The sequence below is a fragment of the Tauraco erythrolophus genome, chromosome 2 (assembly GCF_009769465.1).
Source record: "Tauraco erythrolophus isolate bTauEry1 chromosome 2, bTauEry1.pri, whole genome shotgun sequence".
NCBI classification, from domain to species: Eukaryota; Metazoa; Chordata; class Aves; order Musophagiformes; family Musophagidae; genus Tauraco; species Tauraco erythrolophus.
In genome coordinates, this window is record NC_141466.1 from 56,798,198 (window position 1) to 56,811,788 (window position 13,591).

General features: G+C 38.9%; 1 protein-coding gene across 1 annotated transcript in view; it reads right to left on the minus strand.

The window, feature by feature from the left end:
- The window catches only part of ROCK2 (Rho associated coiled-coil containing protein kinase 2), a 110,813-nt gene that overhangs the window by 58,678 nt on the left and 38,544 nt on the right, over positions 1-13,591 (minus strand). The window contains exon 2 of the mRNA XM_086631398.1: positions 3,813-3,894. Coding sequence (XP_086487524.1) covers positions 3,813-3,894 — 82 coding nt within the window. The remainder of the gene's footprint in view (positions 1-3,812; positions 3,895-13,591) is intronic.

Sequence of the window (13,591 nt, forward strand, 5' to 3'; positions counted from 1 at the left end):
TAAATGATTAAATGACTTAACTGTTGCTTAAAACTATTGCTTAATTAATTACCTTTCTGCTCTCAGAAGTTAAAGCAGCTAACAGGCTATGTAGTACCTGCAAGAGACATCATCAAAAAGAGGCACAAGCCATTAAGACATGATTCAACACCTGGCAAATCTCAGATGGCAGAAAAAGTGACTTGGAAGAATTTATTCAACCTGTTGTCATAGGCTAGATGACAGAAAAGAAGAAAAAAAAGATCAAGAAAGTTTTGTTACACCAAGCCAATGCTGGAAAGCTCAAGCTTCTTTCCTAAAACTAGCAAGCTTGTTTCTGCTCTCCGGAGTATGAGATTCCTCTCATTGTTTTGGAAATTAAATATTACATTATGCTTTCCTGTCCCATGAACACCTCAAAAAAGCAGTAATTTTACCAGAATCCTAACAGTTAACTAATCATAGAATGGTTTGGGTTGAAAGGGGCCTCAAAGATCATCTAGTTCCAACCCCCCTACCATGGGCAGGGACACCTTCCACTAGATCAGGTTGCTCAAAGCCTCATCCAGCCTGGCATTGAACACCTCCAGGGATGGGGCTATTAAAGCAATAGAGAAGACTGAAAAAGAATGGTTGTCCTTTTATATGAGATACTTATGGGTCTCTTATGATAAATATATGCTCTACTTTGGTTCAATGACTTGGAGAAAGTGTTAAGAACTCAGAATAGTAAGGGAAAGCAGGCAATGAAAAAGTTTCTTGCATATTAAACGCGTGAAGAGGCTGCTTCTGCAAAGTGGTCATAGAAGCAGAATATACTGAACTCCTACAGTATGAACAATTAATAAGTTGTGGCTTGGTGAAATGAGCTAAAATATTTGAGTTTCAGCTTGAAACTATGAGTTGAGTATCAAATAATGTCTCAACTGAGATGCAAACTATTTCATTTTTAAATTAAAATAAGCTATTAAAAAATTAACCTGATTAGTAATGACTTGTAGTAGGTCTGAAGTAGGGTGTATTCAAATCCTTAGGAATATGGTAGAAAAAAAGCAACTTTCTTCTCAGAGTATTACTGTGGAATAATCAAGTGCTTAAACTGACTGAAAGTGCGATGATTATTGCAGTGTACTCCACAATTTTTGAAGATTTGTGTAACACAGATTATTAACACAATCATAAGCAACTACTTCACCTCAGCTGCTTCACTTTGTACTACAGAGTGCTAACTCACAAGACGGCCCTGTCACCTCTCCGTCATTGCCTCAGGAAGCCTGGAGGAGGGATGAAGGCTCCAGGCCCCCGGAACAGACCGCTCATCAGAGTCTGTCAGAACCTTTTGACAATAGTTCTCATCTAGGCATTTGCTACAGCTCTTCAGATGCTGAGAAAAATCAGAAGAGACAAGAACTCGCTGTTCCCTAACCTAAGAGAGCAGCAACTTACTGTTCCATAAAATTCTTAATAGAATTCCCAGTTCTTCTTCCAAGTCCAAGGTAGCAAGAGGCTTCAGCAAGCATGTGTACGCTCTTTGCTTCCACTGATACTTGCAACCCTCAGAACAGTTTCCAAAAAGACTTGAGCTGTGGGTTCAGCAACTTCAAATCGCATAAAATGGCAATGCCAATAAGAACTCAATAGTCCCGTTTTATCCTGCACCTGAGCAGCTCCTTTCATGATGGCACAAATATCGGTGAAGCGAAATGAAAATCAGAAACTCATCTTGCTTTTCTTTTGCCTGATTGGTTTTAACAAAAGAAAGAAACAAACCAACCACCCTACTCTTTGCATTAATTCTGCTCAGTTTACCAATGTTTCACCACAAACCACACGAACACCTGCTTTGGAAAGGACTTCAAAACAAATCGCTGTGGCAGGACTGATTCTTTAAGTTGCAATGACAAAATATTACCAGCTTCAAATGTTTGCAAAATTCTTATTTCAGAAATATTTTTTTTTTAAAAAAAGTGTAAATCACAGAAGATATGCAGCACTATTTTTCATTCTCTGACAGGCAGTATGGAAACAGGAGAGAAGTTACAAGAGTGATTCTTAAAAGAGATGCATGGCCTCACAATCCATGAGCCAAAATAGTCAGATCTTATACTTTTTTTTTTTCAAGTTCATAAGATAAGGATGAAGTGCATCTCTGAAAACGCCTAACTAACTACTGTAAATTTTTTTGTACCTTATCTCAGATTTTTTTTTTAACTAGTATCTGGCTATTTCAACCATAAACTGACAGATGATTTAAAAAAAAAAAAAAAAAGGCAGTAATAAAATGGTGAACCAAAGTATACTTTTGGGTTTCTGTCACTGCTAGTAGCCTGCAGGCCACATTAGATATTTAATAATATTTACTACAACAATGGGAGAGAAGCCAGAGTAGGAGAAGGAGCAACAGTCTTCAGAAAAGGGAAGACAGACAGCAAGACTGTTCAGGGGCTGCAGAAAACAAACAAACCAACAAACAAACAAAACCTGTTCCCAAGGTTGAATTGTTTTCCCATAGTTTCTATTTTTAATAGCCAGATATTAGAAGATACTGGCCTTCTGATTAGAAAAAGGTTTCTAATTTTGTCCTACTGCAAAAATAGTATTGTAATGTAAAGGTGAATCCGAATAGCTCATAAAAGTTACTGATACCGTCACTTGTGTCATTTTCATTTTTGATGTATATCAGGCTCACATCACACTTACAATGCACAGTTGCAGGTAACAAAATTACTAAAAATGCTGTTCCTGACCCTTTATTTCATAAATATCTGCCTGAGTTCCCTTGAACTCAAACTGAGAAAAATCCCAGGATATGCCTCTCCTTCCTCATCTGTTGTTTCTTATTTGTTCTATTTTCCCTGACTTCTACAAATGAGACTTTACTGGCCACTGTAAAGCTGTATGTCCAGCTATGGGGCTCTGCTAAACCTCACAGAGAAGCACAGAATTCCAAACATAAGAACTCACCACAAATGACTACACCAGCCACCATTTAACTGAGGAGCATGAGTCCCAGGGCAATGGAGGGGAGATACACATAGCTCTTACCAGTAAAGAATCAAAAGAAGAGTTGCTAATGAGACTGCATCCACAGTAACCTTGACATAGGCAGTAGAAAAGTTTGGGGTTTTTTTTAAATATCTCCAAACAAGTTCACTACAAAGCATAGTTGTTCCCAGAAGGCTTACTCACTGCAACTTACATTTTAAAGCAAATAATTCACTATTTTTACAAGAAAAAAAAATTGTTTATATACATGGATAGAAAACACTTTAAAAAGACAAAATATAGCTACTCTGATGTAACAGTCTTGCATTTTTGTACGCTCAATAAACTCCCAAGATCCTGTCTACAATTAATTTGAGGAGAATCGCAAGCATTTACACAAAGGTTCAAAAATGCACCAATAGATTTTAAGGTACAATAATTTAGTTTTAAAAATCAAGAGAAGGCTTCTCTGTTAGATTAAATAAAAGTGTATATACAATTTTGACATTTTGAGTAATTAATTTCTACAGAATAATAGCTGGGATGTGCTTTGCAAATTATGTTGCTGCTCGTACTTACAATAAAAAAATAACATAAAAGGATTTTTCCAACTGTAATGGGAAAAACTACAATCTACAGTTGGTATTTTCCAACATATTTTCAGTAATGCAATGATACCCCAAAATAAAACTTCTCTGTAACAAATGGTCCTCCAAAGCCTTCTGAATATAGACGTTCAGAGTTATAAAAATTAGTAAAATGAAAATCAACAATTCATTTCTGACCACTCAGCTTCCTATGACTGAGATCACAACAATGCCATTGTTTAAGGGCCACTCGCAACTTACATCTATTTAAGAAATTATCGATATTCTTGTTCTTCCTCAGCGCTGGATAATCCAGATCAAGGACCAAAGAATTCAAGCCATCCTGAAAAGAAATAAAAATAAGTTAATTGAGTTCTAAAATCATAATTAACAACTTTCTTATAACTACTCCACTGAGACTGATTATATATTATTCAAGCACGCATTACATTCCTAGCAGGCAAATCAAACAAGCTCTCAAGTATGTTTATAAACCAGTCACAGCACAGGAGCTAACACAGGCTGACTGGCTCCAAGCTGGTCTATAAACAGTACAGATATATTACCACTGATTAGTGGCACTGAGACTTAAACCAGAGTAGTAGTTTTAATCTTAACCAGTAAGTAATCTTACTCATTAAACACTGATTTAAGACACTTAGTTCGGTCAATCTGTTTTTCCTTATTTCCATTACACTTCTGCATACTAGAAAAACTTTATGTTTCTATTATCCATATTACTGCTTTGATCACATTTTCTCTACCTTCTCATTCTGGATATTCAAAACCAACCCCACATTTTTCTTCTGGGAAGCAATAAATGACCTAAACTTAAGAAGACAATTCACCACATAATTCAAGCTCACAAGACTAGATTACTTTTTCTAAGTGACACAACAGAAGACAAGTTAGAATTCTACATGCCGTTCTGCTACAATTATCAATGCCTCGATAGAAAACAATTGAGACCTCTTAAAGTGGCAATGGATGAGATCACCAAAATCTAAACTAAAAATAGTATTTTAAACACCTGTCGTAAGACTTAACTTAATACCACCTTTCAGTCACCTAGAAAAACTTAAAAAATAAATAAAAATCACTCTTCAAAACACACAGCCCTTTCCAGTTACACAAATAAAAATAAAAATTCATTTCAGATGCTTAGAAGCACCAGAGACTCCATTCATACTCAGCATCTCCATTGTTCTGCCGGAACTGGTAGTTTTATTCACTTCTCTAAGAACAAAATCCCAGGATTGTTTCCTTCATGTTTTTGAGCCTTGACAGGGCATCAGAGAGATTTAAGTCAGAGGCCACATCATGTTTATCAATAAGCAGTCAATAGAACTAGACAGCTTTTCAGCTAATAACTGAGGCTATAGGTAACAACCTGCTGATTTTATAGTTTTTTCTTGATATATTTGTTAAGGGATGGTTTCTGTTGCAAATCTCATTAAATTATTATACTCATTTTAATAATATTATCTACCCAGATAGAGTTAAAGACTAAGATTATTAAATACAATTTGAATGCTAGACTGTTCTAAATATGGACAAATAAGACTACCTCATCTGTGGAGACGTCACTTTTCATCAGAAAAAAAATCCATTAACGATTAAGCACATTTTCAAAGTTTTTTATTACCTTTTTTAACTTCCTAACAAATGAAAGTGTCTTGGGAAGTATCAGTAGCAGTCACTAGACCAGACTTGCTCAAGAAATGCCAATTCAAAGGCATCTTGACAGGCTGGAGAAGTGGATGGACAAGAATATCAAAGAGTTCAACAAAAGGAAATGCCAAGTCCTGCATCGGAGGAGGAATAACCCAAGGCGTACTTGTGTGATTTCCTACACAGACGATTCCCCTCTACTGAAGGCCACAGAATACAAGCTTGTCTTACTATTCGTTTGCAATTGATAAGGAAGCATCATTAGCATCTCATTAGGACCATCTGTTACAAGAAGATTACATTTATTATATTTGACATAACATATAAAACATCGGAGCCTTACAGAAGCATTAAACATTGCATAAAGCATAAAACTTTAAAAAAGGCAAAAACTGAAAAAGGTCCATCCAGATAAGGAGAAAATCACTTAGAAGCAGCAGGAGGCCTGCGTGGAGGAGTAAGTTGCTCCCCACTGAACTCATACGTGAAAAGGAAGGGCACAAGAGGTGGAAGAAGGAGCAAGTGACTCAGGAAGAGGAGAACTGTCTGATCATGCAGGGACAGGGTTAGCAAAGACAGGGTTGACCTGGAAGTGAATCTGGTGAAGGATGTGAAGGGCACTGAGAGAATTCTACAAGTACAAAAACAGCAAAAGGAAGACTAGGGAATATCTGGGCCTGTTGCTGAACAGAGCAGGGGAGGTGGTGGCAAAGGACATGCAAGTGGCCAAGGTACTCAATGCTTTCTTTGCCTCAGTCTTTACTGGTAAGACCAGCCTTCAGGAATCCCAGACACCTCAGACCAGAGGAAAAGTCTGGAGCCAGGAAGAGTTACACTTGGTGGAGAAGGACCAGGTGCCAGGACCAAATGCTCCAGAACTAGGAGCACTTAAACTGGACATATAGAAGTCCATGAGCCCTGATGGGATGCACCCACAAGTGCTGAGGGAGCTGGCAAATGTCAGTAAGAATCCACTCTCAATCTTTGAGATAACGGCAGCTGGGAGACTATTCCTGAAGACTGGAAAAGAGCAAACCACTCCTGTATTCAAAAGAAGGGCAAGAAAGAAGATTAAGAGAACTGCAGGAGGGCCAGCCTCACCTCGATCCCTGGTAAGGTAATGGAGAAAACACTCCTGAAAACCATTTCCAAACACACAGGGGACAAGAAGGAAACTGGGAGTAGCAGCATTGAATTACAAAGAGGCAATCATGCTTGACAAGCTGCCAGCTTTCTATGATGAGGTGACTGCAGTGGTGAACCAAGAAAGAGCAGGGGATACCATTCACCTCGATGTTGGTACGAGTTTTGATACTATCTTCCACAACAGCCTCACAGACAAGCTGACAAAGTACAGGTTAGACAAATGAAGTGGATTAAAAAGTGGCTGAAAAACTGGGACCAGAAGATTGTGATCAGAGGCACAAAGTCCAGCTAGAGGGCAGTCAGTAGGAGTACATCCCAGCACTCAGCACTGGGGCCAGTACCGTTTAACATCTTTGTTACCTTTGTTACACCTGCTGCAGCCTACAGACAATACCAAACTGGGAGGAATAGCTGACACACCAGAGGACTGTGCTACCATTCAAAGGGACCTCAACAGGCTGGAGAACTAGACAGAGAGGAGTATCACAAAGTTCAACAAAGGGAAACGCAAAGTTCTGCATCTGGAGAGGAATAATCCCAGGCACAGGCTGGAGCCTGACAACCTGGAAAGTGGCTTTGCAAAGAAGGACCTGAGGGTCCTGGTGGACAACTAGCTGACCATGACCCAGCAATGCACATTCACAGGAGAAAAAGGCCAACAACATTCTGGGCTGCTTTAAGGAAAACATTGTCAGCAGGTTAAAGGGAGGTGATCCTTCCTTTACTCGGCACCGGTGAGGCCACACCTGGAGTGCAGTGTCCACTCCTGGGTGCCCCAAACCAAGAAATGCAGGGACTTGCTGGAACGAGTCCAGCAAGGGGCCATGAAGATTAAGGCACTGGAGCATTTCTCAAGAGAGGAAAAGCTCAGAGAGGTGGGACTCTTTAGCCTGCAGAAGACTCAGAGCAGGGGATCTCATCAATGTGTATAAGTACCTGATGGGAGAGAATGATGAAAAGGCAGTGCTCACTGACAGGACAAGAGACAATGGGCACAAGGTAAAATGCATGAAATTTCATCTGAATGCAACATTTTTGCTGTGAGGGTGGTCAAGCACTGGAACCAGTAGCCCAGACAGGTTGTAAAGGCTCCATCAGTGAAGATACTCAAAATCTGACTGTATGCAATCCTGGGCAATCTACTCTTGCTGACCGTGCATTGAGCAGGAGTTTGGAATAGATTATCTCAAGAGGTCCTTGTCAACCTCAACCATTTTGTGATGTAACACCTACAATATTTCCACTGCTGCACAGAGAAAAGGTGGACTTATACTGTTGAATCTACCTAACATAAACTGTGTCATGGAGATCTTACACATCACATTTTAGAACTTCCTTACAAAAAGAAGCATAAAACAATGTTAATAAGCAAAAAGGGAAGTTGATGAAGAAGACATAGTATTATGTTATTATTAGTTACTTTAGAAACAATATTTATAGGCATTATTTCAGCCTTGACCATACTGTTCCAGCAAGAACATTGAGGACACCCATTAAGGATAAAGGAGTGACACTCTAGGACATCATACTGAATTTTCAGAGGGACGGAAGACTTAGTACCTATTCTTAAATTTGATGACGTTTTTAGGAAGGACACAATAAAACTAAACCAAAGTAACAAAGTGGTTAAATACTGATGGATTAGTCACTGCATTAATTGCACAGGATCTGCCCAACAACCTGGACAAATCCAACGGAAAGTACTCTGACTTGAGGTGACTTCCTGCAAAATAACGTAATAGAATCTGTAATGCCAAACTCTTTATTTAGCATACACTGCCTTCCAAAAAAGGGTATCTCATTCTGCAGCACAGTGCGTCAGCAGAAATACGGATCTTCACCTTGCAACATGTGGAAAAGGACCATACTGAATTCCCTGATGGAGAACAGCTGAGCCATCTTTTATGATTTTACATAGCACAATGAAGTCTCAATTCCAATTAGCTGGTAGTCTACACACAACACCTAACTACAACATCAAGTATGACTTGAAGCTACACTGCCATTAGCATATTTGCAATATAACCACATTAATACATGACTTTACAGTATCAATTTACAGTATCAGAGTCCTTCTCACTCTTTAGAATCCCTTAACGCAATTAGCATTTTACAATTGGTTCCGAGAATATTTTTTCTGATGAATTACAGCTCTTGTTTCTCCTGCACAGATTCAAAACTAAAAACGAGTTCTCTAGAGCTCTGAGCACGTTTTTACTCTATTTCTCTCTTCACAGTCTAATATCTTATTTATCTCTCCCTTTACATTATTTTCATTTCTATTAAAACAGTATTTTAATCATCTTTGACAACTTGGTAGACACTTAAAGGAATATGTAAAAGCACTCTGCTAAAAAAAAAAATCAATAAGACATATTTGTGTTCTATTTTTGGGAGGGAGAGAAGTGAGGTCGCCTGATATTTTAATTGTTTTCATGCAAAGATATTTTAGAGGTCAACTAGGTAAAACATTTATAGTGTGCTCTACTTACATCTTACGCACAAAGTCAAGGAAAAGAATAAAGTTATCACCCCCGCAGATATTTTAGTAAAGTTAGAGTACAAGGTGCAAAACAACCATAACTTCCGATTTAAACTGAGTTGTACACTATCATTTCAGATGTCACTGTTTTTTCCCCCGTGTCATTCGGATTTCATAGTCTTTTTGTGGGCTATAAAAACTGAGAACCGTATTTGCAAGTAATTATTTTATTAGCTCTGTTTGTCTCCTTTTCATGGACTTCTGGTAAGAATTTTCACAAGTGGCTATTAATGAACAGAAATTTGAGAACAGTGCAACTGCCTATTCTTAATTATTTGGAAGTATTCTAACTCTGGAGTACAGTCAGCTACAGCTGGCCTCAAAAGAGAGGCAATTCGTATCAGCACCAAGAGGAACAAAAAGAGTGGGATTTTTTTTTTAATCCCTGTGAACAAACCTTATTATACTCTTTTAAAGACAAGATTTTAAGCTCTTTACTATGCTTTTAAGGTAAGAGATTTCAAGTACATATCAACATGTAGTTTAAGAAAGACCTGTCCTGCACGTTGGCATTTTGTCAAAAGGTGTTTCCTTAAAGCTTTACATTTTCATTAAAAGGCCTGGTTTACATTACTTAACACGAAAATTGTACTACAATTAAGAAGCTGGGTCAAAAGATTACACACGTTCAAACTGAAAAGAAGCAATCCAGGAAATGACATCTCCTTTGTCTAGGCCTCGTAGATAAGTCACTTCAACCAGGAAATATGTTATTGAAGTGATTTCACTGTTCGCTTCCTCTTTCTGCTATTACAAAGGACTCAGAGGCTAACAGCCCAAAAATCGCAGCTTCCAAACAAACACACTGAGAGCAAAGACAGCTCTGCCCCTATCAAAAGCCTTCTGCTCATGGCAAACACGCTAAAATGTTCTCCACAGATTGTCTTCCAAGAGAAAAGTCCAAACTTAGTATTTTTGCAACACCCGTCTACACCAGAAGGGTTCCTGGCCCCTCTGGCAGCAGCCACCACCTCTAGGGACAACACGGAGCCCAGCATTCCCCACATGCAGCTTATACTGTTATAGAACCGAACAAACTGAAAGAAAACAGGAAAGAAAAGTTCAGGAGATACAGGAACTATATGTTTATGTTCTTCTCTGACAAAAGCAGCAGTAATAGGCAAGAATAATGGTAGCTTCTAAATAACCAGCTCAATGTTAAATCCAAGCAATCCCAAAGAAGCCTTCACCGAATTAAATAACACTACGCTGATACAAATTTCTGAAATTAAAACAGCTATTTGAATCTAACATTGATATGTACATGTAAACTTCACAAGGTATCACAAAAGCTTTGTCTACTTTGATTTATTCCTTACGTTCATGATGAGAAAAAAGCAAAACTCAAGACCAAAAAGTGCTGTATGAATTTGTCTAATCACTCAGACACAATACACAGGAGCATACGTGTCTGTAACTTCAGACATGACCAGGGAGCAGATCCTCCTGGAAACTATGCCAAGGCACATGGGAAAAAAGGTGATTAGTGACAGCCAACAAGGCTTCACTAAGGGAGAATTACACATGACAAATTTGGTGGCCTTCTACAAGAAGTTTACAGCACTGGTGGATAAGGGAAGAGCAACTGACATCGTCTACCTGGACTTATCCAACGCATTTGGCACTGTCCCACACGACATCCTTGTCTCTAAACTGGAGAGACATGGATTTGACAGATGGACCACTCAGTGGATAAGGAATTGGCTGGATGGTCACACTCAAGAGTTGTGGTCAAGGTCTCGATGTCCAAGCGGAGGCCAGTGACGAGTGGTGTTCCTCAGCAGTCAGTATCGGGATCGGCACTGTTTAACATCTTTGTTGGCAACATGGACAGTGAGATCGAGCGCACCCTCAGCAAGTTTGCTGACAACACCAAGTTGTGTGGTGTTGTGGACACACTAGAGGAAAGGGATGCCATCCAGAGGGACCTTGACAGGCTGGAAAGGTGGGCCTATGCAAATCTCATGAAGTTCAACAAGGCCAACTGAAAGGTCCTGCACGTGGGCTGGGGCAACCCCGCGTACCAATACAGGCTAGAGGATGAAGGGATAGAGAGCAGCCCTGAGGAGAAGAACTTGCAAGTGCTGGTGGATGAGAAGCTCAACATGAGCCGGCAATGTGCGCTTGCAGCCCAGAAAGCCAACCGTAACCTGGGCTGCATCCAGAGAAAGAAGTGTGGCCAGCAGGTCGAGGGAGATGATTCTCCCCCTCTGCTCTGCTCTCATGAGACCCCACCTGGAATACTGCACTCAGCTCTGGGGCCTTCAACATCAGAAGGACATGGACCTGATGCAGCGAGTCCAGAGGAGGGCCACAAAAATGACCCGAGGGCTGAAGCATCTCTCCTATGAAGACAGGCTGAGAGAGTTGGGGTTGTTCAGCTGGGAGAAGAGAAGGCTCCAGGGTGATCTTATAGCAGCCTTCCAGTACGTAAAGGGGGCCTACAAAAAAGCTGGAGAGGGACTTTTTACAAGGGTATGTAGTGATAGGACAAGGGGCAATGGCTTTAAACTGAAAGAGGGCAGATTTCGATCAGATCTAAGGGAAAAAATTGCACTCTGAGGGTGGTGAGGCACTGAAACAGGTTGCCCAGGGAAGTTGTGGCTGTCCCGTTCCTGGAGGTGTTCAAGGCCAGGCTGGATGAGGCTTTGAGCAACCTGATCTAGTGGAAGGTGTCCCTGCCCATGGCAGGGGGGTTGGAACTAGATGGTCTTCATGGTCCCTTCCAAGCCAAACCATTCTATGATTCTACGATTACGTTTTTCTAACTTTACTTACATGCTTTTTAAGGCAGAACTTCTTAAATTTATGCACGTGGGATCCGACCATCTAATGACTCTTCATCAGGATTAAGCCCTCACTATATTTCTCCATATGCAAAATGGATCCTTAAATAATTCTGGTCTTTCCTGAGCGATTACTTCTTTACATATCATAGAAGCTACCTTTGGATACAAGGGGAACAGTTCAGCAAGAGCATACAACACAAAAAACAACTGGAAGCTCATATGCAAGTGAATACACCATTTTCCCAAGCTTATCCTACTCAGAGGTCATTAGGGTATGTTGCAATTCAGTTTTCTCTTACTTAAGCATAATTAGCACGTAAAGGAATAATTCAAGGTATGATAATGCAGTCAACACTTACTGTATTTTACTTGCTATTCTAGAAGTTCTTCCATAGTTCTACATTAATTAGTACATTTAAGTTTTAACAGTATTGAGTATGTACAGTTTAGAAACCTAAAAGCAGCTGCTGTTCACAAATAAGTATGTAAATACTTAAGATCAGGTTTTACTTACAATCTGATTTATGTATACGAAAGTAAACAAATATTGAAATTATTTTAATGTTGTCTACTATTGAATAAATGCAAATTTTTCTTCATCACACAAGCAATACTCCTCAAGGATCGTCATCTCATGTGCTACATCCTACATGCATATTTCCATGGTTTTATACAGTTTACCTTGCTATTTGATAGGTATGGTGTCAAACTGTTCCATTGTAATGACAGGATGATAACAGACCAAAAACAGCTTAATACTTAAATACTAACAAAAGAATAATCATGAAATTGTTCAAGATGCAAGGAAAGAACTTTAAGGAACAACACTATGGAACAGCAAAAGCATGTAAATAAAGATCAGAAATACAAAGGTGTATAATGAGTTGTAGTTTACAAGGGACAAGAGGGAATAATGGAAGATACTCTCTATAAGAATAATTAAAATAAAAATCCATTAAAAGTTAAGAAAGGCAAAGAATGCACAGAAGGCTTAAGTCTTCAATGCCTTCTTCAACTTTTTTTTTTTTAACATTACGTATCTGGACGTATTTACTAGGGATAAGAATGAAAAAAAATCCTGACGAAAATCACTATACATGAGGAAATGTGCTGAGGACAGCAAGATAAACTGAAATTCACTCTAAAATATTTAAGGAGATGGTCTTAATCCATTTTCTTTGAGAACTCAGGAGAACAGGAGAGGTCATCAGGACTCAAAAGGGCAAATCAAAGCACTACCATTAAAAGGGGGAGAGCTTTCCAAACTACAGACCGGAATACTTAGGAAGACAGAGTTAGAACAAGATGTTAATCAATTTGCACATACCTGGAAGATTAACATGTAAGATCTAGGGTTTAAGTTTTTTGTATTCTTCTCAAAAATAAAACAGTGTCATAGAACTGACTTCTGGAAGAATGTACAATGTAATCAATAAAGTAAAGCATCTTAACATAGCAATGAAACACAGAATTCACCATCCTCATTAGCAAAGTAAAAAAATGCTGTATGGGAAATCATGGAGCTGATGTCCAAAAGGTAATTATGAGGAGTTTGGTAATTAGCAGGACTTGGAAAAGTGTGTCAAAAAGAAATTTTCAGGGGTTTGTCCTGTTCCAGTTCTACAGAATATTTTCATTACCACAATAAAGCAACAGAGTAAGAAACTTACCTATTAAGAACAAATAAAAATCAGCAAATGATACCAAGCTCAAGAGTTCTGAGCACATGCTTTTTATTGCACTTAAAATTATCTCAAAGAAAAAATTACAATCAGATGCAACTCAAAGGATAAGCACAAAAAGAAGGGAAAAATCTCCACAAACATATGCTTTTGAAAAAAATTAAATGCACAGAGCATGAAAATGGGACTAACAAGTAAACAGGAAGGTAA